General features: G+C 38.7%; 2 protein-coding genes across 2 annotated transcripts; one reads left to right on the top strand and one right to left on the bottom strand.

Moving 5' to 3' along the window:
- Positions 1–13,293: 13,293 nt before the first annotated feature.
- LOC4328507 (nucleoid-associated protein At2g24020, chloroplastic) lies at positions 13,294–16,600 on the bottom strand. Its single transcript, XM_015767864.2, has 7 exons — positions 16,441–16,600; positions 15,524–15,663; positions 14,845–14,945; positions 14,723–14,762; positions 13,893–13,964; positions 13,648–13,704; positions 13,294–13,565 (listed from the first exon to the last, which is right to left on the bottom strand). Exons 1-7 carry the CDS (start codon positions 16,511–16,513, stop codon positions 13,491–13,493), a joined length of 558 nt encoding a protein of 185 aa, XP_015623350.1. The 5' UTR covers positions 16,514–16,600; the 3' UTR covers positions 13,294–13,490.
- A 2,566-nt stretch (positions 16,601–19,166) lies between these two features.
- On the top strand, positions 19,167–22,073 carry LOC4328506 (ubiquitin carboxyl-terminal hydrolase 2). The gene is made up of 6 exons (NM_001409356.1): positions 19,167–19,393; positions 19,548–19,613; positions 20,300–20,346; positions 20,690–20,736; positions 20,814–20,913; positions 20,997–22,073. Exons 2-6 carry the CDS (start codon positions 19,583–19,585, stop codon positions 21,759–21,761), a joined length of 990 nt encoding a protein of 329 aa, NP_001396285.1. The 5' UTR covers positions 19,167–19,393; positions 19,548–19,582; the 3' UTR covers positions 21,762–22,073.
- The last annotated feature ends 44 nt before the right edge of the window (positions 22,074–22,117 follow it).

Raw genomic sequence — 22,117 nt, 5'->3', positions numbered from 1 at the left:
ATGTCACATCCTGTACGATGTTGGTTTATTTTGAGACAGGTGGAGTATGTGTGTTCATCAATATCATTCATACATTTAGATTGTTTGTTTGGAATCTGATCCCAGATATGCTGTGATCAACCGCGATTTAATTCTGAAAACGTGTACATGCATGTCGCCTTCAAATTTTCAGGCAAATCATGAAAATTAATTCATTTCATACAGTTTGATCCGGTTGTTGCATTTTGACTTGAATATATGGCTTGCCCACCAGTTAGAGAAGTATCTATGTATATACTTCTTTAATATATAGTTTTAAAAATTTTGTCTTAACGTAGCTAATCATGGTAGGCACGTACACACCGACTTTAAGTAAATTGCTCCCACTTACTCAAGGTTTGGTTGTGTGTAATTAATCATGCATGCAAAGCGTGTATTATATTTGCATTCCTTAATTATCATCGAATATACTTAACTTATATACATATTTGTGTCAATTAGGACACTTAATTACGATCATGGCATGCACTTATGCATAATTAGTCTGCTAGTGATCAGCTCATCGATCTTAGTTGGTTTCTGAAACGTAGTATATACACCACCTCTATCTCAAGAAAAAAAAACGTACAGAGTACTAGCTATATATACATATCAAGGTATATCTCGTTCTGGTACTATTGAGAAACAATTTTTGAGGTATTCTCTGCTTAATTAAGGGGCCATATATATGTGTACAGAAAACATATATAGTGTAATTATTTGCACGATATGTTTCTTTAAAGAGAAAAAAAATCCTCCATGCAAATCATTACATCATATTGACAATGCATGGATATATCGATATGATATATCATGCAGCTACAATCAATTCCTAAATATCTGTCGAAAGACTAGTGTTAACAACCAAATATTTCATGAGATATTTAGGGTGTGTTCAGATGAGCAGGTTGGGATCTACTCATCCCCTCACGATTGACGAAATGACTTTAATTAATAGATTAATACGATTTTTTAAAGCAATTCTATAGATTTTTTTTAAAAAAAACACACATTGTTTAGTAATTTAGGAAGCGTGCACAAAAAATGGGGGAGTCGAAGTTGAAAAATGGTAATGCCGAACAAAGCCTTAAAATTTTAGATTGCCCTCAGATTATCCCCCAACGTCCTCCTCGCTGTGTGTTAGTTTCAGTATTAAATTTGTCCTTATTTAAATTTACTCCCTTGTCCCAAAATAACTTTATATTTCTCTCCCATTTGTTCCACAAAGATTTTTTTTTAAATAGTTAACACATTATGTCAACGTTTGATAGTCACGAATAGGGTATTTGGATGGTATGGGGATCGTTGGTACCAGGGTATATGCGAGATTGAGGTAAAAGAGATGGAGACATGGATTTTTATACAGATTCAGCCCCTTATCTTACAGGTAATACTCCTACATCCTGTTGGCCGAAGCCGGTCGTTACTTTTATTCATCATAATCATACCAGTACAATATTTGGGGTAGCCTATCTAACTGTTGTCGACTTGGCGGTCTGAAGTGCTGACTCGTAGTCGACAGCAGGGTAGCCTTCCTCCTCGAATCTGCATCCGGCGAGATCAAAGACAGCGCTAATGCGCTATGTCTCTCCTGACAGTATCCATAGATACCATAGGGGACTAGCCATGCTTATCTCTGAAGTCGATATCCGGCGTCTTGTCTTGGCGCATGTTGGCTTGTATGTTGATCTTGTGTCTTGATCTATTGTTCCATGTCCCATCTCCTCCTAGGGGGCCTTGTATTTATACCCATAGGTGTCTCCATGTTCAAGTAGAACTAGGGAAACTAATATAGATACAATCCGAGTAGTCCTTGTCGTTTCCATGTAGAACTCTATTTATCCTTCCTTATGCGGAACTCCTTCTATATCCGAAGGTTGTTTCCGTATAAGACATAGTATGTGGTGGGTGCTGCCGAGATTTAGTCAACTACTATTAGGTATGTGGTATTTATAACCCTGACATATTATTATTAGGATTTGATAAAATTAGGGATAATACATTCTTCAAAATAACTCAGTTAGAGGGTATAGATGTCATGACAAACCTAATAGTATAGTGATGTTCGATGACTATGCTCATAAAACTAGGCTTGTCATGACCATCTACCTTTTAACTGAGTTATTTTGAAGAATGAATCGGGGTTTTTACGCTCCTTCGTATCAGACCTGTAAACGCTTTATAGATAAGTGTCAACCTAACTTTATAAATTTGGGGGACTAATACATCAGGAATTGGTAAAGAAAAGACATTCTAGTCTTTTAATTTTATATTAGTATGTGTATATACTAGTACAACAATTAAGTTAACTTTACAAGCGCTCTCAAGGAACTACAGGAATGCTTAAATAAATGTATTATGGTATTTGAATTCGTCTCGAATAATACTTAATAAAATTGGCCTAATATTGGATATTAGATTTATAAAAATTGCTAATCTTGTGTGCTTAAGAGAAACTGCCTAGCTTGTAACGGACGAAGTGACGATCGTTGTAATCAATATGTCCCTTGCAACAACGTGGGGCCTGTGTGGTAGGGAGAGAAGCGTATATATATATGCATATGGTCTGGCAGCTAAGGTAGTACCGCCGTCATAAAATGCTATAACCTAGGACGAGATTTGACCGATCTGAATAGAACTTTGGGTATGTTTAGTTCATGCTAAAATTGAAAGTTTGATTAAAATTAGAACAATGTGATGGAAAAGTTAGAAGTTTGTGTGTAGGAAAGTTTTGATGTGATGGAAAAGTTAAAAATTTGAAGAAAAAGTTGGGAACTAAACAAAGCCTTTGTCCAATTTCATTGTTTTAGAATGGGTCAAATCTCATTCTAATCATTCTAGGTTGTTATATTTTAGAACTGGAGAAGCAGCTAATTAAGGGTGTCCCCACACTTTTGCAGTGTCAAAGACCAAAGCAAAGTGACCAATCAAAACACACTTTATAACTACATGCCTGATCGATGCATAAATATATCAGCAGCCATGTCTCATATCTTGCTTAAGGTATATGGGTTTCACCTGCAACTTCCTGCAAAATTCCAAAGAAAAAAATAAAGATGATTTAATTTATATATACCAACTAAGGGCTATGGTAGTAGCATCATGTGTATAGGAAAATATAAAGAAAATCAAGTAGCTAGTAGTATACATAGTACTATTTAGGAGCCAAATAAGCTGTTCCTAAAATTTGAATTTTTAATTTTAATTTTGGAATTGATTTTGTGAGATATTATCATAGTTTATTTTTCAGCATTACATTTAAACCGCGATAACATAGATATAAAAGTTTTAGCCGCAGATAATTAGTGTTCTGCTTATATGCCATTTACGGCTTATCAGCAGTAGCCTGTAGCTAGGCCAAACAATCAACAGAAGAAACATGAGAATATTTAGTGTGTATAAAAGCTATTTTTATTTGCTTAATGAAATCTTCATTATCTGAAAAGAAAAAACAGATATGCCATTCTTGGCGAATGTAAGTGTTGCTTTAATTTGGATTTATAAATTTTGATATGCATGGCTACTTGTACCTCGTCTGGATTCGTCCTAGCTATCTAGAAAGCTAGTTGGTACGGCTTAATTCAGTTGAGCTTGCTTTTACCTTTAATTTGCTAGTTATTTATCTAAGAAAGGATGTGAGCTTTCATGGAAGGCCTCACGTTTGTCTCCATCTTTCTGCCAAACTCCAAGCTATACGTGGAAGAAGAGAAGTTAATAAAGGTGGTGGCTCAAAAGGAGATTTGCAAAAGGATCACTTGGGATATGGTATTTTACACAGGACATAAAGTATTATGTATAAGTGATAATACTTTTTTTAATATATGACACCATTGACATTTTATCTATATTTGACATTCGTTTTATTCAAATTTTTTATGCAAATAAAAATTATTCTTAAAAAACATTTGATGATAAATAAAGTCATTATAATTACATATTTGTTTATAAGACGAATGGTCGTCAGATGTATCTTACAAAATCAACATCGCTATACATTAAAAAAACAGAGAGAGTAATATATAAATTAATAGTCATACATAGAGGGTCTTGATCGTACTCCGTAGGAGATAAGCCTCAGATATCCATGGGTGCTCTACAACTCAATTGAAATCTTGGGATCAGCTTTTTCTCTGTGTCGATCGGAGCGCAAAATATTAATTGTACCGCGTGCATTTTTTTCTTAGCAATGCAATAGAGATAGCAAAACAATATTCTACAAAAATAAGTACATGTTTTGGCCCTCTTCTCTTGTCTCAGACTGGATTTAAACTTTTAAATACGAAACATTATTCACTTTAACAAACCGTAGACCTAAATGATGTGGTTTTGTCGGAGATGGTGCAGATATATTGTAGTGTGTTTGGCTGGAAAAGAGTATTTATTAATTCTCTATTTGCTAATAATGCTTTCGTGGTGTAGTAAAGCAAGTGCTAACCAAGTGCAACGTCATGGGTAACAATTTTTTTTTCCTTGGAAATAATCAAATAAGATGTTGGATTTCTAATAAGGTGACGACAGGCTGGATTCAATTCCATTAACGAAAAAATTTGGTGACGATCGACATGATTAACTTTAGCGCCTATAATACGACATTTGCTTGCCAAATTGCAATGTATGATGGATACGATTAATGTAAGTAATTAAGCACTTATATAGAGACAAATTGCTCTTTAATTTCTAGCATTCCCAAATATATAAATATCCTTATACACACTTGGGAAGATGTACAGGGGGACACAATTCCACAAAGAATTACTAGTTACGCAATATATGTTTCATGGAAACTAAAAGGGCTAATAATTAATAATGTCATTGAGATCAGCATTCCCCCGACAGGCTTACATAAGTATTACTGTTTATTATTGTTCAGACAACTTATAGTTGGGTTGTTGAGAATTAAGCACTAATTAGTCTTTTGAATGGTGAAAACTTGCCAAGGTTAAAAACAAATGGTTTTAGACTTAATAGTCCCCTAACCTCATTTGCTAGCTAAGCCAAAGCTTGTTGTTCCTCTTGGATGCTAGCTAGGTTGTCAACTGGCAGCAACACTGGAAGTTGGAAGATGACTTCATGTACTATGAAACATGAAAAAAAAATTGACATCTAGCTGGCTACCTCATGATGACAAGTGACAACACCTTGTTCCAAGGTTATCACAAGCAAATAACCTAGCTAATGGCATATGCGCCAATTGAGATAAAATGCTAGATTCAGCGCCAATTTCACATGGTTTTCGGAGGAATTTTTCAGAAAAGCAACTCAATTTCTGCAGGAAGATGAAATTTTAGTCAAGATGTAATAGGTAAAGTTCCTATACCATTCTTGTGTTTTCTTTGTTGTTTTGTCCGAGTGCACTTTGCACAGAAGCTAAATGTTTTTTATTTACTTAATGAAATTAATGTCCACTATCTACATGAGGAAGATGAAAATTTTCCCGACAGCTCAACTGTAGCCTTCAGAAAATGACCCAACTAAATTCAAGCACCCAGAGGCAACTGTGCACACACCATAGACACATCATCAGATATATGGTATTAATTGTTTTGTTTTTGAGATGCAGAGGCAAGAAGAAAAGCATCAGTGCTGACAGCTGGTACATGTTGCCCATTGTATGATTGTATCCTGATCAGTGTGATGACTTTTCAAGTTTTGCCCAGTTGAGTTTTCTAATCCAAAGGCTGACTCAGATGCACTTACTGAATGTCATTTTTCTCTTAAGAAAATTATTTTCCTGTCCCCTGCTGATGTGCACGCAGACTGCAAATCAATAGGTTTGCTGATTGGGTATATATAAACACAATAACCAGCCTAATTAACCTAAATCTGTTTTACTCCCTCCATCCCAAAATATAAGCATTTCTAGCTATTTCTAACCAACAATCTCATCTTTGCTATTCTGATTTCTGAACATTTCCAGGTGAAAGTTTTCATGCAGCAAGATGAAAGGTAGGGCCTATTGTCGAGGGACAAGAGCTGGCACAGCATTGGGTCCTTAATTAATTATGTCAGAAACCAGCATTAGCATTTTTCAGAGTGTGATCGATCGATGATCGATCCATCTGCATATGGACATTGAGCTTTGCTGTACTACCCTGTCCCAGCCAGACGCCTACTGCGCCCTAATCTGAAGGCAACTTATGCTATTCATGGATCATCTCATCTCTTCTTCCCCGCTTTAAAACAAATTATTGATCAGATTATCTAGGAGTACTTGATTATAGAGATAATTTGTTTTTAAAAATAAAATTAACATATAGAAGTAGCTTAGAATAATTAGTGTAAGCAGAAGAATTTTTTAGAAAACGTATTTTTAGAGCCATTGATCAAATAATCTGCGACTATAATCCGATGAAAGTAGTAGAGAAGAACCGCTCAGTTTTTCTATTCAAAAGATGCAGACTTTGTCCTATCTGTTCCATCCAGTGATTGCAATTTCGGTTCGAAATTTTGGTAATTTCAGACCTCTTTGGCAAGTCACTATCTCGATCGAAATTTTTGGTTTTTCTTAAAAAAATTTTAATTTGGTCAAAATTTAGTCAAATTCAGTTAAATTGTGTTAAAATTTCAGTTGAAAAAGTTCCGAAATTTCGGGAAGTTCAGTTCTACCAAAATGACCAAATTTTTTTGGCGAAATCAAAAGTGAAAACCCTGATTCCAACTATTTGATCAGAAATCAACGCTGTACGTCAGAATGTGTGTTTCTAAAAAAAAAAAATTGTTGTTATGCTTCTTGTTCTCAGATTGGCTGATGGAGAATCGATCCATACAGTCTCCCCTGGACATTATTGTCGATTATTTTGCAATTACTAGTAGGACACTAGTACAGTAGAGGACAGTAGTAGTAGCTAAGCTTGTCATCAGAAACAGCTGCAAGGTAGCTGGTTTCCTCTGAAGACGAGTTGAATCTGCACAAAAAGAAAAGAATTATTGGAGCCCGACATAACCCCTAGATCCATCATTAGTGCTTTCCAAATTATGTATCATTTTGTATGTATATACATGCATGCATTTTGAGTCAATGTCAATCTGAATATTTTTATGGATGTGTGTTGGGATAGGCTCACTACTACATGTTCAGAGTAGTAATCAACACACTAGAATCCTAAAGAGCATGACTGTCAACTACACTTGTCCCCAAATTATTCCCATGTCTAAATCCATATATCATGCATTAGGTCATCAAATTTTGATCTACTAGGAGTGTGCCCTCCATTGTTAAGTAGTACAAAGTTCTATAGCACCTGAAATGACAATATGCATGAGTAATCAACAAGCGTGCTTATTATATATATGCAGCCACTACTGCTGAAACTAGTTGACTCATCAGATCCAAATCATGGGGTATTAATCAATTGGAGCAGCAGAACACTCCTAGAATCTACTTGAAGCATTAGCTTAATCAAGTGAGGCTAACAAACTCCTGAAAAGAATGCATTTATACCAGCAGTTCACACTTCACATTGAGTCTTCTCTGGGAAAGCTCAGGGCTAATCAGGATAAGAGAAACATCAACTTCAGATATGACACTGTCCATCCTGATGAACAAGGCACGAAATTTCAGCACCAAATCCAGCATTATGCCAATTACATGCATGAGTAGTACTAACTAACACTACACTGGCCAAGGTCACCTGTGACGGGCCTAAACCCTCATCTTTGACGGCTTCACGCATGGTCAATGATAAGTGGTCACTGGTGAGTTCAATCACCTTTGACGAGTGGCCGGCCGTCACAGGTGACACCCACCTCTAACGGGCAAGTTACTAGAAGGCCGTCAGAGGTGTAGGTCTCCGCTAGCCTAGGACGAGTTGGGACCCGTCACAGGTGACTCATCTCTGACGGCCCTTTAAATAAAGGCCATCAGAGGTTATGGTCTCCGTAGTTAGAAGCTGTCACAGGTGATCTACCTGTGACGACCCCTGTGACAACCCCAAAAGTAAAGGCCCGTCACAGGTAGGTCACCTCTGACGGGCCTTTATTTGCTAGTCCGTCACAGGTGAGGTTACCTTTGACGGATTTTTGTTCCAACCCGTCACTGATGAGTTAATTCCAGAAAAAAAATGCTAAATATTGGCTAGCCTCAGGATTTGCTAGCCATGCCCTCTAAAACACAGATATATTCTAGTCATCCCCTCAATATAACATCACAGATCCATCTCAAACATCACAGATCCCCAACAACACAGATCCATATCAAAAATTGACATCATTCACATATGCAGTTCAAATGCCACAATTTTGCACAGCAAATTCACACCCCTTGAAAGCCACAATTTCGGTCGTTGCTCATAGAACCGCATATATACTTACCAAATGGATTAAAGCCATAATGTCCTCAACCTCCACAACCTGTCAATAAGGAAAAAAAAGGAGAAAACAGATGAATAGTACAACGTAAATTGTAGTTGATCAAATTGGATGACAATTTAGTAAACTACCATAAATATTGCACATATGAAAGTAAATTACATTGCACTCCATAAAAACATATTTTTTTACATCACAAGAAATTATAAAAACATCATTTTTTTACATCACAATAAATTATCTAGCTAAGTTCATGAGTCTATTTGACGTGAAAACGTCCTTTCTTGTTCATTATTTCTGCAAGAATGAAGGCGCACACTTAGCCTCTGATAGCGCGGGGGGGGGGGGGGTTGATGGGTGAGATCTTGAAGCCAGCTCTACCTTTCTGTTTAATAAATAAGAGGTTAGCACGTTTTGAATAGCAATGTTGATATTGAAATGAGCTTATTCGCCATTAGCAACAACCTCAGGGTCAAAATCTTTCACCTCTCTTAGAAGTGTTGACATGTTATGGCACACGTGGAAACCACATTGGTCTCCGATCTGTTGTGCGCATGCGAACTTGGTGTCATGATAAAGTTCGTCCTTGCCCTCCTTGTGCCTACCACCCTTTTGCACATATGGGCCCCAAGCCATATTTAAGGCCTTGGTGATTTCACTGAAATCATAATCTTTGGACTTATTGGAGTTAAGGTAGGTAACCCTACTCCACTTAGGTACGATGACTAGGAGAATCCAATGTCACCTGCGCAGTGGTTATGTAGCGTTAGTACTAAGAACCTTAACTTCAAAAACAATATACACGAAGGGTATTGTCTTCTTACTCTTGGTTGTGTGCGCACATGATGTACTCCTTGTCTTGATGGGCCCATAAACACCGGTTGACATAGTCAACCACCTCAGTGAAGCTCTATCGTAAATTAACCTCGTTCACCATGGATGGATCAAGAAACCCAACCTGATTACCAAGGCGACGACTCTCGATCCAACACAACCTTAAAACATTTATGTATTAGAACTAATTTAATTAGGAGATATAGTCCAATCATATCACAAGTATAGAAGGTATGCACTTACAAGGAGTAGCATTTTAGAAGACCAGTGTCCAACTTCCGAATCCTGAAAAGGTCGAAGAGGTCATCAAAGCCTATAGTTATATAGGCAGGCGACGATAGGAACGGCTGGTGGTCGTGATGTCCAACTATGGATGACTCCCTCATTTTCCACTTGGCATTGCTTAGCTCCATGTATTGCTTATGTAGCTCTCGGCAAGCAATACCCATCACGGCTAACACATTGTCCTCCACCAATGGCATGCCTAGCTCAAATTGGGCTGGCGCCCTCACGACCTTCCCCGCTTTGCTCACCGGCATCGATGTCGCTGCCTTGCCCCTTTTTGGCTCCGGCGCCAACTCCCCGACCTTCCCCTTGCCGCGTTCACGCTTCTGGCCCTTGACAAGTGGTGGGGAGCTATCGGCCTTTCTTGTGGTCTTTATTGGAGCCAAGCTTTGAGCTATATCTGCCAAGTCCATATCAGCTCCACCAGGAGAATGAGGTACTGACAATGCCGGTCCACGGGGAGCCTCAATTGATAGCTTAGACTTGGGAGGTGTAAGCTCCGTCGGTCGACTTGGACGAGGAGTCATCTTCACAACTATGTCTTCTTTAGGCCATTGTATGAACGTCTTGTGCGCATCGCCCAAAGTCATGATTTCATCATTGGGGGGCACGAGCAGCGGATAGCCTGACCAGGTGTCCTTTACTGTATCGATGGACACCTTGGCATACCCAGCTAGCAGGTCTGCACCGTGGACCTTGTCTGTAACCGAGGGCTTGAAAGCCATGCCCTCAGCGACTTCGGGAGCGAAAGTTGGGTGGACCCTCGCCAGTAGGACACACTGTGCTACGCCCTACATATGTGAAAGTTTGAATTTAATATTGGAACGTGTAAAGGCTTTTTTATTAGATATGGATCAGATAACATCAATTACCTCTATGTGGTCCACTGCAGCTAGTGGTGCGACCGGGAGACCAGGGGCCAGCACCTCTGTGGATGCACAACTACTCCTATGCTGTGACGGACTCGCGTCGTGTTGTGCACGAGGAGTTGGATGCACAGCAGGTGTTGTGCCTCGGGGTATATTCATGTCGGCGAGGACCTTGTTAACCCTTTCTTCCACCCTAGCGTTCATGCTAGCTTCTAGTTCTTGAATGACCTCAACCTTAAGTTCGGCCTTCAAACGAGCGTCCCTCTCTTCCTTGGAGACTTTCCGTTTCTTGTATTGGGAACTGTACTGCGGGAGTCCATGCTTCCAGGGCACATCGCTACCAATTCCCCTAGTCCGGCCAGGATGTTCTTTGGTTCCGAGCGCCTTTGTGAGGATGTCATCTTCGCGCCTCTTCGGCGCGGACTCAACCTTGCTTTGTGAAGCTTGTTCAGCAACCAAGCCCAACTAGAAAAAAAAGAGTCATTTATACGAACTTCTACTTTATACGAACGGAAATTAGTTAGGTTAAGTAGTGAACTCACCAGTTCCTGATAGACGACGGCATCTCTTTTGTTCTCAAATGTGACAGAGCCATCCGGGTTGACCTTACCCCTTGCCCGCGCCCAGTTGCGAGCTCTTTGTTCAGGGATGTCTGAAAACGGGGCATGGACATTCGCTGCTGCAGCGGCTGCATCTTCTTGGGCCCATATTGCCTCCTTGCCGATGTACCCTGCGGTGCCCAGCCGATGCGGGTGCTCATTCCGCTGTTGCAGTAGGCGATGTGTCTCGCTTGATTCCCTAAACTCTTAGGTGTTCTTGAGAGAGCATTTGATATTTTGTTGCATTTGATATTTTGTTGTATAGGAAATTCTTCTGGCAAAAAACACAGCATGATTTGATATTTTGTTGTATAGGAAATGCTTTTTTTTCATGTAACAAATGTTTTAATTTGCATAGTATATATGTAATTCTTGGAAAGAGAACTTTTCCCTTTTTTCACATATTACCCACTTCTAGAACATTGTATTAGACCAAGAAGAACGGGTGATATAGATATGAGAATATATCGCTTTAACAAGATCACGGCTTTTCGTCAAACTATCAGCAATAGTTAATTTTATATATATATATATATATATATATATATATATATATATATATATATATATATATATATATATATATATATATATATATATGGTAGCTTAGCTCTCATATGCTTATATAAGGCAAATCATTAGCCCATTAAGAATCAAGTTGAGTTATTTGGGAAAGCATGCGGTGTGCCCCCCAAGATATTTATTTAGGCTACTCATCAAAAGTCTCAACTCATCTGTATATATCTTAATATATTGCTAATTAATATTAATTTTATTCATAGTACATCTTTCATTAGGTTTAACTCCCAAATAATGATGAAATAAAGCTTAACACCTTTTTCTGCTAGCTACTCGTACATGTACTATCTGAAGAAAATACAGATTAAAAACAGAAAGGCATCTAATTAAGCTAGCTGTTTGCCATGTGTCCATCTCTTGTTTATTTCCTAGCCATCTAAGCAGCCTCTTAAAACTGGAAACGTGTCCAGTTCAACACAGAGAAGACTTTATACATGTCACCCAACATTCTCCTCTCACATCAGTACTAGTGAGTAGTACTAGCTCAGCATGAACCCTAATTTAATTAGCACAGGAGAATATATTATAAGCCGTACTGTTATCTCAAAACAAAAGGAGCCAAAAGGGAATCATCCATTCCATTGGATGACAAGGGTATCTCCTTGCTTGGGTATCTTGAAGGTGTGCATGGTTTTAAAGGCTAGCTGCCTAGCTAGATGGGGAGGAATTGAATTTACTTGGAGTTGGAATATAATTAATAGCTTTGGCTTTTAATCAAGGGTTAATTAATTTGGGTGATGATAAGCTAGAACTAGAAGAGTTGCAATTAGCAAATCAGATGTAGGTGGCAAAAGATGCTAAGCTTCTCAAACAAAGTGGTTTTGATTTGATCAGAAAGGTGGATGTGCAAGATCTTCTCCACTTTTACCATGATTAAAGTGAGTTTAATCACTGTGGGTTTCTTTTGTTTGTTGTGTTTATATTTAACTGCCACTAAGATTAGGCTTACGTGCCCTATTACCACAGCTACAAAATCTAGCAGGCGGTGGAAAAGAATGTGGTTAATTAAATTTTGGGAAAGTAGATTTGATTAAAAGGTTTGTGTGAGCTTTCAGTGGAAGTGTGGTTAATTTCACCCTTTTGAGATCTGATAAAAAGGTGAGTGATACATCTTCTTTTCTTTTCTTCTAATTTTTTGCTTACCGTTGGACTATATGTGTAGAGTGTAGACTCGAACTAGAAGGTTCCATCTTCCATGGAAGTTCATGAAAGAGCGAGCCTAGTACTTTAGGCTGTGTTCGCCATTTATTGTTCTAGGAACAGTACGCACGGAAAACGGAGCGAGCTAGTACTTTAGGCTGTGTTTGCCATTTCTTGTTCCAGAAACAGTACGTACGGAAAACGGAGCGGTCCATTAACGTGTGATAAATTAAGTATTAGCTTTTAAAAAAAGATTAATTTGATTTTTTTAGCAATTTTCATATAGAAACTTTTTGCCAATAAACGCGCCGTTTAGCAGTTTGAAAAGTGTGCGTACGGAAAACGAGGAAGAGAGGTTGGGAAAAGGGTGCCAAACACAGCCTAAGACAGTAGACAGTTTCATCTCATGCTAACACTCACAGAAATAACAACTGCTAAGTTGGGCCTAACATGACCTTGTTTGGCACATCTCCAACCAAAGCCATTATATACTATTGACCCCAACAATGGCCTTAATTGGGCCAAACAAAGCCATTATATACTATTAAGGCCTCTGAAACTATATAAAGCTCAGCCAAGTGCCAAGTGCCCCATGAATTAGCCTCCCCACATCCACCCATTTCTCTGTTTGGAACAGATTTCATTCTGCACATCAACAGCAGTTGTAAAACAGCACACTTGCGTCAATGCATTATGGTGTGCCAATGATTAAGGAAAACAGGATCAGATGTTCTCGATTACAGTTCTTACACAGCTAACAGTACTCGCCACGAATTTTAAACTGATGACTCAATACAGCTAGTATACAAAATTGAGATACACTTTTTTTTTTATTGAAAAGCATTCATGTACCACACTATCACTTGAGTCCATCACCAAGGCCTGCTGGCATTCCTAAGCTCTGTGCCAGATCAGCCATCCTCTCCTTCATTGCCTGCAGGTTTTAAGTACAGTACCGTGTTAGTATAGAACGCAAGTTTCAATTTCTACGCAAAAAGTAATAGCAGGATTCGCACCTGGACACTCCTCTGATGTGCATCCTTGTAGGCGTCGTTCACCAGCTCAGAAAGTTTCTGAAAGGATACTATATATATCACACTTTGAACAATTTGGTTTTGTTTTGGTCTGCTAACGGGTACATACATAAGGTATTTATCAAATTCATGTGTGAACATTGAAATGGTTGACTCATGCCAAAAATCATGCGAACATGCAAGAAATCGTCAAAGAAAATGATTAAAATGGTAGATAAAATACATACTTCAGCACCCACTTCCATTGCAGCTTCGGTGATTTCAACTCTTACAGGCTGCTGGTTCCCAGAAAGTGTTACCTGGTTAATGAATCAGGTCAAATACTTGCACCGGAAGTATATGCATGTGATTTTCTACTTTCGAGAAAAGCAAAGGAATGTAATAATCGGATAGTCCTGCTAAACTTATAAGAAACAAATAAGATTTAGCAAACTTTGACAGCATATGGCTCTACAAAATATACCAGCATAGCACTTAGCTCATGGGAGAAAATGTCAAGGTATTGCAACGTTATTTTTGTCATTTGAAAAGCTAAGACATTATTAACATGCACATTTTCAAATGGCTTTAAGAGTTAAGACAGTGACCTTTTCAAACGGTAACAACCTATGCCACCATAAATCATTTGATGACTTATAACCACCTCCCTGCCCACAGATTTGACAGTGTTCTTGTGCCAAGATGGTACCTTTTCAACATAACTTTATCTAAGCCAAAGCTAAAAGAGATACCAAATGATTTTAATTACTTCATATAGCGATCAACCTAATTAAGATCATAAAAAATACATGCCATTCTTCAGTATAAGAACATATAAGGGAATATATTTGGTTTTACTGTAGGAAATGACCGCCCTTTCTCAGTGAAACAAAGATCAATGTTTGTCAGTGATAATATGTGATCTTTATAGCCTGGCTCAAGTTCAACAGGCTTTTTCAACAATGCTAAAATGTCAGTCATTTAACAAAGAAACCCTTCAATGTTCAAGGCACAATGAAACATACAGCTAGCAAGAATTCAGTTAACAACAACATTAATCAACTAATCCAAAGCATACCTTGATTAGTTCCCCTTCACAGTAACCATCGATCTCAGTCCTAAAACAAGAGGAAAAAAGTCACACTGCTGTGCTATTTAGCGATAACATATCAAATATTACTCAGATATCCAAATGCATACGCTGCAAGCTCCTTTTGCACCCGGACAGCCTCAACTTGGACAACCATCTGGGCCTTCTTCACAGTTTCATAAAGATTTTGCATATTTCCGAAAATTCCTGCCTAAAAGTAAGTACAAAAATGAGAACTACAAGATGTTTACAAACAAAAATAAAAATGCCTACTATACTAGGTATTTGTGCACAAACAAGGGAACATAGTGAATACAGCTCATGCATCTTAGTCAACTATACAAATACCCAAATAAAGTAAAAGTTTATCATTTTAGAAGTGGCATCATTCATTGGAAAGAGAAGAAAACTGAACATAGAAGCTATAAAGTAGAGGTGATAACAAAAGTACATATTAGTTAAAATATTTTATATTCCCTTAAAATTATATGCAGAATTTAATTTCAGCACGAACTGAAATATCAACATGATGAGTTACACTCTTAACTATTTTCTACAGGAGTTTAAGACTTCAACAGAATTTGCAATGAGCAAGGCATTATCTTGAGCATATTACTATTCAGATAAAAGTATAAAGATATGAATAGCACATAGTATTGAACTGATTAAGGTAGACATCCACCTGTGAATTTGCAATTGTTTTCATTTCAGGCATCCATGAAGATACTCTTTTAGTTATTGGGAGTACAACAGAAGTTCAAATTGAAAGAAGGCATCTAATTTTCTTACCTTTGATGGTGCTTCTTCACCATTCTCGTCTTTGTCCTTTTTTCCCCCAAATAAACTGTACACGCGAAAGGATCTATTGCTAGCCTTTTTCCTATTGTAACATGGCAAACAGAATGCACCTTCGACATTTATCTTAGAACCTGAACAACAAAGAAACAACAGGTGCAAAATGTTCAGGTGTTGCTATAACATAAGAAAAATAATCAACAAGGACGCACTGGTCAACAAAGATCAAAGCTCCACCGATCAAAAGAAAAGGGGAGAACGGAAGCCCAAGGACTAAGCTAATGTGTAATGCTCCATTTTATACAATTCCCTGAATAAACAGATACTACTACAACAGAAAACTTACCATAATGAAATAAATTACCTACATGCCAGAATCGTATGTCCACTAGAACTAAATGAAACCAATTCCTAACATAAAAAAGGAACATCTTTGTACATGGTTGAAATGATAGAATTGTACAAGGACCCCGAAAACCGACGAAAAGATTATTGTCAAACCTAAAAACAAACCAAATATTTCCGGCCGTCACCTAGAACAGCACAAACGCAACAATCTCCCCCCACACACCGCCGCAAAAACATTCAACTAAATTGAGACTTAATGAATTTCTTTTTCTCTCTTTTAACGCCCAGTGAAACCCTAACCGCAAGCACAGCAACCCAACTCGCATCCGCACTAATTAGAGTTAAGAGGCCACCCGATAATACGAACGCCAGGCAAAGCGGTGGGCCGCGGCGGCATCGGAGACGAGGCCACCCCGATCGAATTGGGCTCCGAAGAATACCGCCGTGGAGGATTCCTCCGCGCGCGCGCGCGCGCTGGCAGCGGCGCCCGACGACGGAAAGCGCCCGGCTACGGCTGACTCCGCCGCGCGGAGAGAGAAGGATGGAGGGAGAGGATGGCTTACGGGTCGGGTTGAAGAGGAGCGGCGAGAAGGAGGACTTGAAGGCCACCGGAGAGAGGGCGGTGGAGGGAGCCATCGGCGGCGGCGGCGGCGGCGAGATGGGCGGCGGTGGAGGAGGAAGGGGGGAGGAAAAGGCTCGATTTTTGGGATAGAGGATATCGTTGAAGAGAAAAGGTAGAGAGAGAGATGGGTAAATGACAAATTGAATAATCTGAGGATACATTTTTTTTTTTGGCATTCTTCTCATCTCAAAATATGAGACATGATAGTAATTTTTTTATGTTTCATAATGCAAAGTACACATGAGTAGTACTCAATCCTAGTTTTATTTTTTTTCATAGTTAATATTTTTTTAGAGTAAATTTTATAAAACTACATATACTTTGCACAATCTATCACAAAACTACATATTTTAGAACTAGTTTCACAAAACTACAGATTCAATATCTTTGTTTATCACAAAACTACATGTACTTTGAACAATATATCACAAAACTACAGATTTAAAAACTTGTTTCACAAAACCACAGGTTTAATATCTTCATTTATCACAAAACTACAGATTTAGTGTCTCCATTCTCATAAAACTACACGTTTTAACAATGCTAAAACCTGTAGTTTTGTGAGAATGGAGACATTAAATCTGTAGTTTTGTGATAAATGAAGACACTAAATGTGTAGCACTGTGATAAACGAATACACTAAATCTATATTTTTGTAAAACAAGTTCTTAAATCTGTAGTTTTGTGATAGATTGTACAAAGTACCTGTAGTTTTGTGATAACCGAACACACTAAATCTTTAGTTTTGTGAAACAAGCTCTTAAATCTGTAGTTTCGTGATAAATTGTGCAAAATACCTGTAGTTTTGTGAAATGTACTCTGTTTTTTAAGTTTGACTAAGTTTATGGAGTAAAAATGTAGCAATATATTTACACATAACAAATATATTATCAAAAATATATTCAATGTTACATCTAATCAAACTAATTTGATATTGTAGATGTTGCTAAATTTTTCTATACATTTAGTCAAACTTAAAAAAAATTGACAAAAAAATCAAAATAAGTTAAAATATAAAATAGAGGTAGTATCATTTCAGAATCTGGGCAGCCAAGATTTATATGTTAGCTTTGACCATATCTATTGTTTAGATTTGTGTAACAAAAATAACATGGCCAAATTTGTTATAACAAAAAAGCTTATAATTTTACATATACGTGAATGTAATTAACCAGCACCTCTCTCCTTTAAATTTGTTTTTTTAAATCCTTTTTAAGGGAGTTTTTTTAATCCTTCACCCTTGATATCTTTAATCACATTATATTTATTGAATTGATCCAATAATATTTCTTTTTATCTTTATGCTAATCGTGACTATATAAGATTGTGATGGTTATAGATACCACATACCTAATAGTAGTTGACTAAATCTTGGTAGGACCCACCACATACCATGTCTTATACGGAAACAACATTGGGATATATGAGGAGTTCCGCATAAGGAAGGATGACTAGAGTTCTACATGGAAACGACATGGACTACTCGGATTGTATCTATATTGGTTTTCCTAGTTCTACTTGGATAAGGAGACACCTATGGGTATAAATACAAGGCCCCCTAAGAGGAGAGGGGACACGGACAACATAGACGCCACAAAGCCACAAGCCAATACAAACCTACATACGCCAAGACAAGCTGCCAGATATCGACATCAGAGATAAGCCTAGCAAAGCCCCATATGGTACCTACGGGAACCAAAGAGAGGAATCTAGCGCTGTCTCTAATCTCGCAGGGCACGGATTCGAGGAGGAAGATTACTCTGTTGTCGACTACGCGATGATACTTCAGTCCGCTATATCGATAACAGATAGATAGGCTACCCTAAATATTGTACTGGTGTGATTATGGTGAATAAGAGCAACAACCGGCTTCGGCCAACAGGATATAGGGCTATTACCTGACAATTCAGGGGCCCGAACCTGTATAAAATTTTTGTCTCCATCTTCTTTTACTACAATCTCGAATATATCCTAGTACCAACGATCCCCATACTATGCAAATACAGGAATCGCGACATCAAACGTCGACAAAGATATAGAAAGTACTACTGTTTTTCGCTTTATTCCTCCATTTCAAAAATGCAAACCCTCACAAATCAATCACGCATGAGCACATGGCATCAACTTCACATAAGGAAAATTGAGGCTGCCTTTCAAACTGAAATTCTACTATAAATTCATCCATCCTCGAACAAAATTGCTTGGAATAAACTCAATTTTTACTAAAGGGGTGCCAAAGTTCTCATTGCTACTTCATCCGTTACATCCCAATTCCTAAAATATAGCTACTTTTAGTGTTTAAATTTTTATGGTGAGTAAGTCGAGTCCCCTTGTGGCCTTCTCTCTACTGTTGGATAAGAGAAGGGAGAGATGGGGAAGAAAGGGGATAGGCAGCGAGAGGTGGAAGTCTACTACACTTGAGCCCCATATGTTTTTTTTTTCTAATGCCACGTCAGTCAAAACCACACATTCATATTGGCTTAGGACTTAGTACTTCATAACTTGAATGGTTTTGTGAATGGTTTTGCAAAGATAAAGGGTGAAGATTTATGGGATTACGACTTGGGACGTCAATTAAACTTGACGTGAAGTTGAGGGATTGAAAACGGACTTTTTTTCTTTCATGGGCCCGTGCCCTACTCCCTCCCGTGAGGCCCAACCATCTCCGTCTCTCTCTCTCTCTCTCTCTCTCTCTTCTCTCTCCAGTCCAATCTCACCCATCGCCGACGACCCACGCACGCAGTCCACCAACGCGCCGCCGCCGCCGAATCCGCTTCGCTCCCTCCGCCGCGCCGCGCGCCACCTCCGTCGACGCTGGCCCGACGCGCGCGGTTCGTGAAGGAGGAGGAGGAGGAGGAGCTTCTGCCGGGTCGGACCGTCGGTTTCTCTCGTTGGTAGGGGAAGAAGCCCTTTGGTTGGATTTGTTTCTTCTTTCGTCTAATTTGGTTTAGCTCAAGATTTGGTTTCTTGCAGCAGCAGGCAGCTCTTGTTTCTCCATAACTTCTTTGATGCTTCAATTTAATTTGATACGCGAAATTATATCTGCAGACCTGCAGGAGGGTGCGCAGGGTTTCTTCTTCGACATGTCTTGGGCTGCAATCGAGAATGATCCTGGTAAAATTCAATTACCTTTATGGAGTAGAAATACAAAAGAAGAGATGGATTGTAGTATATGAACAATTCAACTAGGCTTTCTCTGCGCATCCGTGGAGGAGTTTCGCTACCTTCCATTTGTGACTTTCATTCAAATTCTGAATTTTCGGCGACTCGACTCTATACATTGTTTTGTTGTTTAGAATTTGTTTTGTGTTTTAATAAACAACTACTACCAGTAGTAAGTAGTACCACTTTACTCATCACAAGATTGGAGAGAACTCCTCCTGAAGTTATGGGCCATTTTTCTGACTACCCTAAAGAAACATCATCTATGGTTTAAGTAGCATATGAGATTACCAAGCTTGCTGTTGGACCTTGGTGTTCTGAGCTGCCGGTTTAACTGTTTAGTGTTCGATGGTAATAGCGGATTGAGATGTGGGCAGATACGCCTGTTTCACAGCTTTTCTCTGGTAATTTCTAGTCCAGTAGTCCTAAGGGACACATTGAACAGGAGGCGCAGTCAATTAGCTGTTATGGAAGATAACTCAAATTTCATTGGAATTGGAAAAGGCTAGGTCTATCTGCCATGTTACACCTTCTTATTCAGTGTTAAATTCCTTGCTTCCCCTGTAAATGTTGGCCACTTGGCTTTTTTTTTCCCCAATGAAGTAGGCAATAACCCTTCTTTTGTATATCTTCTGTAGGCATTTTTACTGAACTGTTGCAACAGATGCAACTGAAGGGTCTTCAAGTAAGTAATCATGTAACCCATTTACTTAAGTCCATTCTTTGTTATGCTCTAAAGTTTGCTGAAAATATATGTTTTTGCCTTCAGGTATTGAACACTTTGTGTGTGATGTTGTTTCTTGAAACTCTATTTTTAGCTTAGCTCACGAATAATAAAAACTATGCTTTTCAAATACAACCTTGTTGCCAAATTTTGTTGGTAAAACATATGGCAAAACATGCATGCAATGTACTGGCATATGTTTTTGGAGATCTTGTTCTACTTTTGCTTATATCTGTGACACTAGAATTTTTTTTATGACCTTGAATGGTAATATATGACATTCTATGTTATTCCTCCTTAACAGGTTGATGAACTCTATTCACTCGATCTGGATGCCCTCAATGATCTTCAGTATGTAATCCTAATACCTGCTAGCAGTATCATAAATTTCATTCTTTTCTAAACCAACTTAACTTGGTGCTTTCCAGGCCAGTTTATGGGCTCATTGTGCTGTACAAATGGCAACCTCCAGAAAAAGATGAGCGTCCTATCAAGGACCCAATCCCAAACCTTTTCTTTGCTAAGCAGGTCAGAGCTGTTTATATGTTTATTTTTGTGTAGCCTTCACTCCTCTGCATCCTTTTATGATCAACTCAATGCTTCACTTACAGATAATTAACAATGCATGTGCCACCCAAGCTATCGTTTCTGTTCTATTAAACTCTCCGGGTATCACCCTTAGTGAGGAGCTCAAAAAGCTAAAGGAGTTTGCAAAGGACTTGCCACCAGATCTCAAAGGATTGGCTATAGTCAATTCTGAGAGCATCCGTTTGGCCAGTAATTCATTTGCAAGGCCGGAAGTCCCCGAGGAGCAGAAATCATCTGTCAAGGATGATGATGTCTACCATTTCATTAGCTATGTTCCTGTGGACGGTGTCCTGTATGAGCTTGATGGGCTAAAGGAAGGGCCAATAAGCCTGGGGAAATGCCCAGGTGGCGTTGGCGACATAGGTTGGCTGAGGATGGTGCAGCCTGTCATTCAGGAACGCATCGATCGGTTCTCTCAGAATGAGATAAGGTTCAGCGTCATGGCTATCCTAAAGAACCGGAGGGAGAAGTTCACTTTAGAACTCAAGGAGCTTCAGAGGAAGAGGGAGAACCTCCTGGCACAGATGGGTGATCCTTCCGCCAATAGGCACGCGCCATCTGTTGAGCACTCTCTTGCGGAGGTTGCTGCTCATATTGAGGCTGTAACAGAGAAGATCATAATGGAGGAAGAGAAGTGGAAGAAGTGGAAGACAGAGAACATCAGGAGGAAGCACAACTATGTGCCATTCTTGTTCAATTTCCTCAAGATTCTTGAGGAGAGGCAGCAGTTGAAGCCCCTGATAGAGAAGGCGAAACAGAAGTCTCACAGCTCTGCTAATCCTAGGTGAAATCAACTGTTATTTGTCTCGATTGCCGTGGTTTTTGTCAATGTAGAGATGGCTGACTAGCCTTTTGTTTTCGCGGTAGTGTTTGAACCATGTGATGATTATTATCTTTAGTTATAGATATTCGGTCGAATTTAGATGAAATTCAGGCGAATGTCCCTTGAAATAGACTGTCTTATCAGACTACATGTGTACACTGGAGGGTCATTCCCTATTGCATCCGTGTAGATCTTGTCCTTCCTTTGTCACATTATAAATAATCTAATTGACGGCCTAAAGCCTCACATCATGCCATAATCTATTTTTTTTGTCAGATATTATGCTTTCACATACTGGGTTTGAGACAAATTTTATAATAT

This window comes from Oryza sativa, chromosome 2 (assembly GCF_034140825.1).
Source record: "Oryza sativa Japonica Group chromosome 2, ASM3414082v1".
NCBI classification, from domain to species: domain Eukaryota; kingdom Viridiplantae; phylum Streptophyta; class Magnoliopsida; order Poales; family Poaceae; genus Oryza; species Oryza sativa.
The sequence above is the reverse complement of the archived record's forward strand: the minus strand, read 5'-3'. Positions and strand labels throughout refer to the sequence as shown.

Bases quoted from the DNA above. Each gene is read 5' to 3' on its own strand.
- LOC4328506 (NM_001409356.1), top strand. From the start codon at position 19,583: ATGTCTTGGGCTGCAATCGAGAATGATCCTG. The intron at 20,347-20,689 runs GTAAGTAATCAT...CCTCCTTAACAG, and splicing joins TGCAACTGAAGGGTCTTCAA to GTTGATGAACTCTATTCACT. The intron at 20,914-20,996 runs GTCAGAGCTGTT...CTTCACTTACAG, and splicing joins ACCTTTTCTTTGCTAAGCAG to ATAATTAACAATGCATGTGC.
- LOC4328507 (XM_015767864.2), bottom strand. From the start codon at position 16,513: ATGGCTCCCTCCACCGCCCTCTCTCCGGTGGCCTTCAAGTCCTCCTTC. The intron at 14,946-15,523 runs GTAAGAAAATTA...ACTTACTTTTAG, and splicing joins GTGAAGAAGCACCATCAAAG to GCAGGAATTTTCGGAAATAT. The intron at 13,566-13,647 runs GTGCGAATCCTG...TAAAACCTGCAG, and splicing joins CACATCAGAGGAGTGTCCAG to GCAATGAAGGAGAGGATGGC.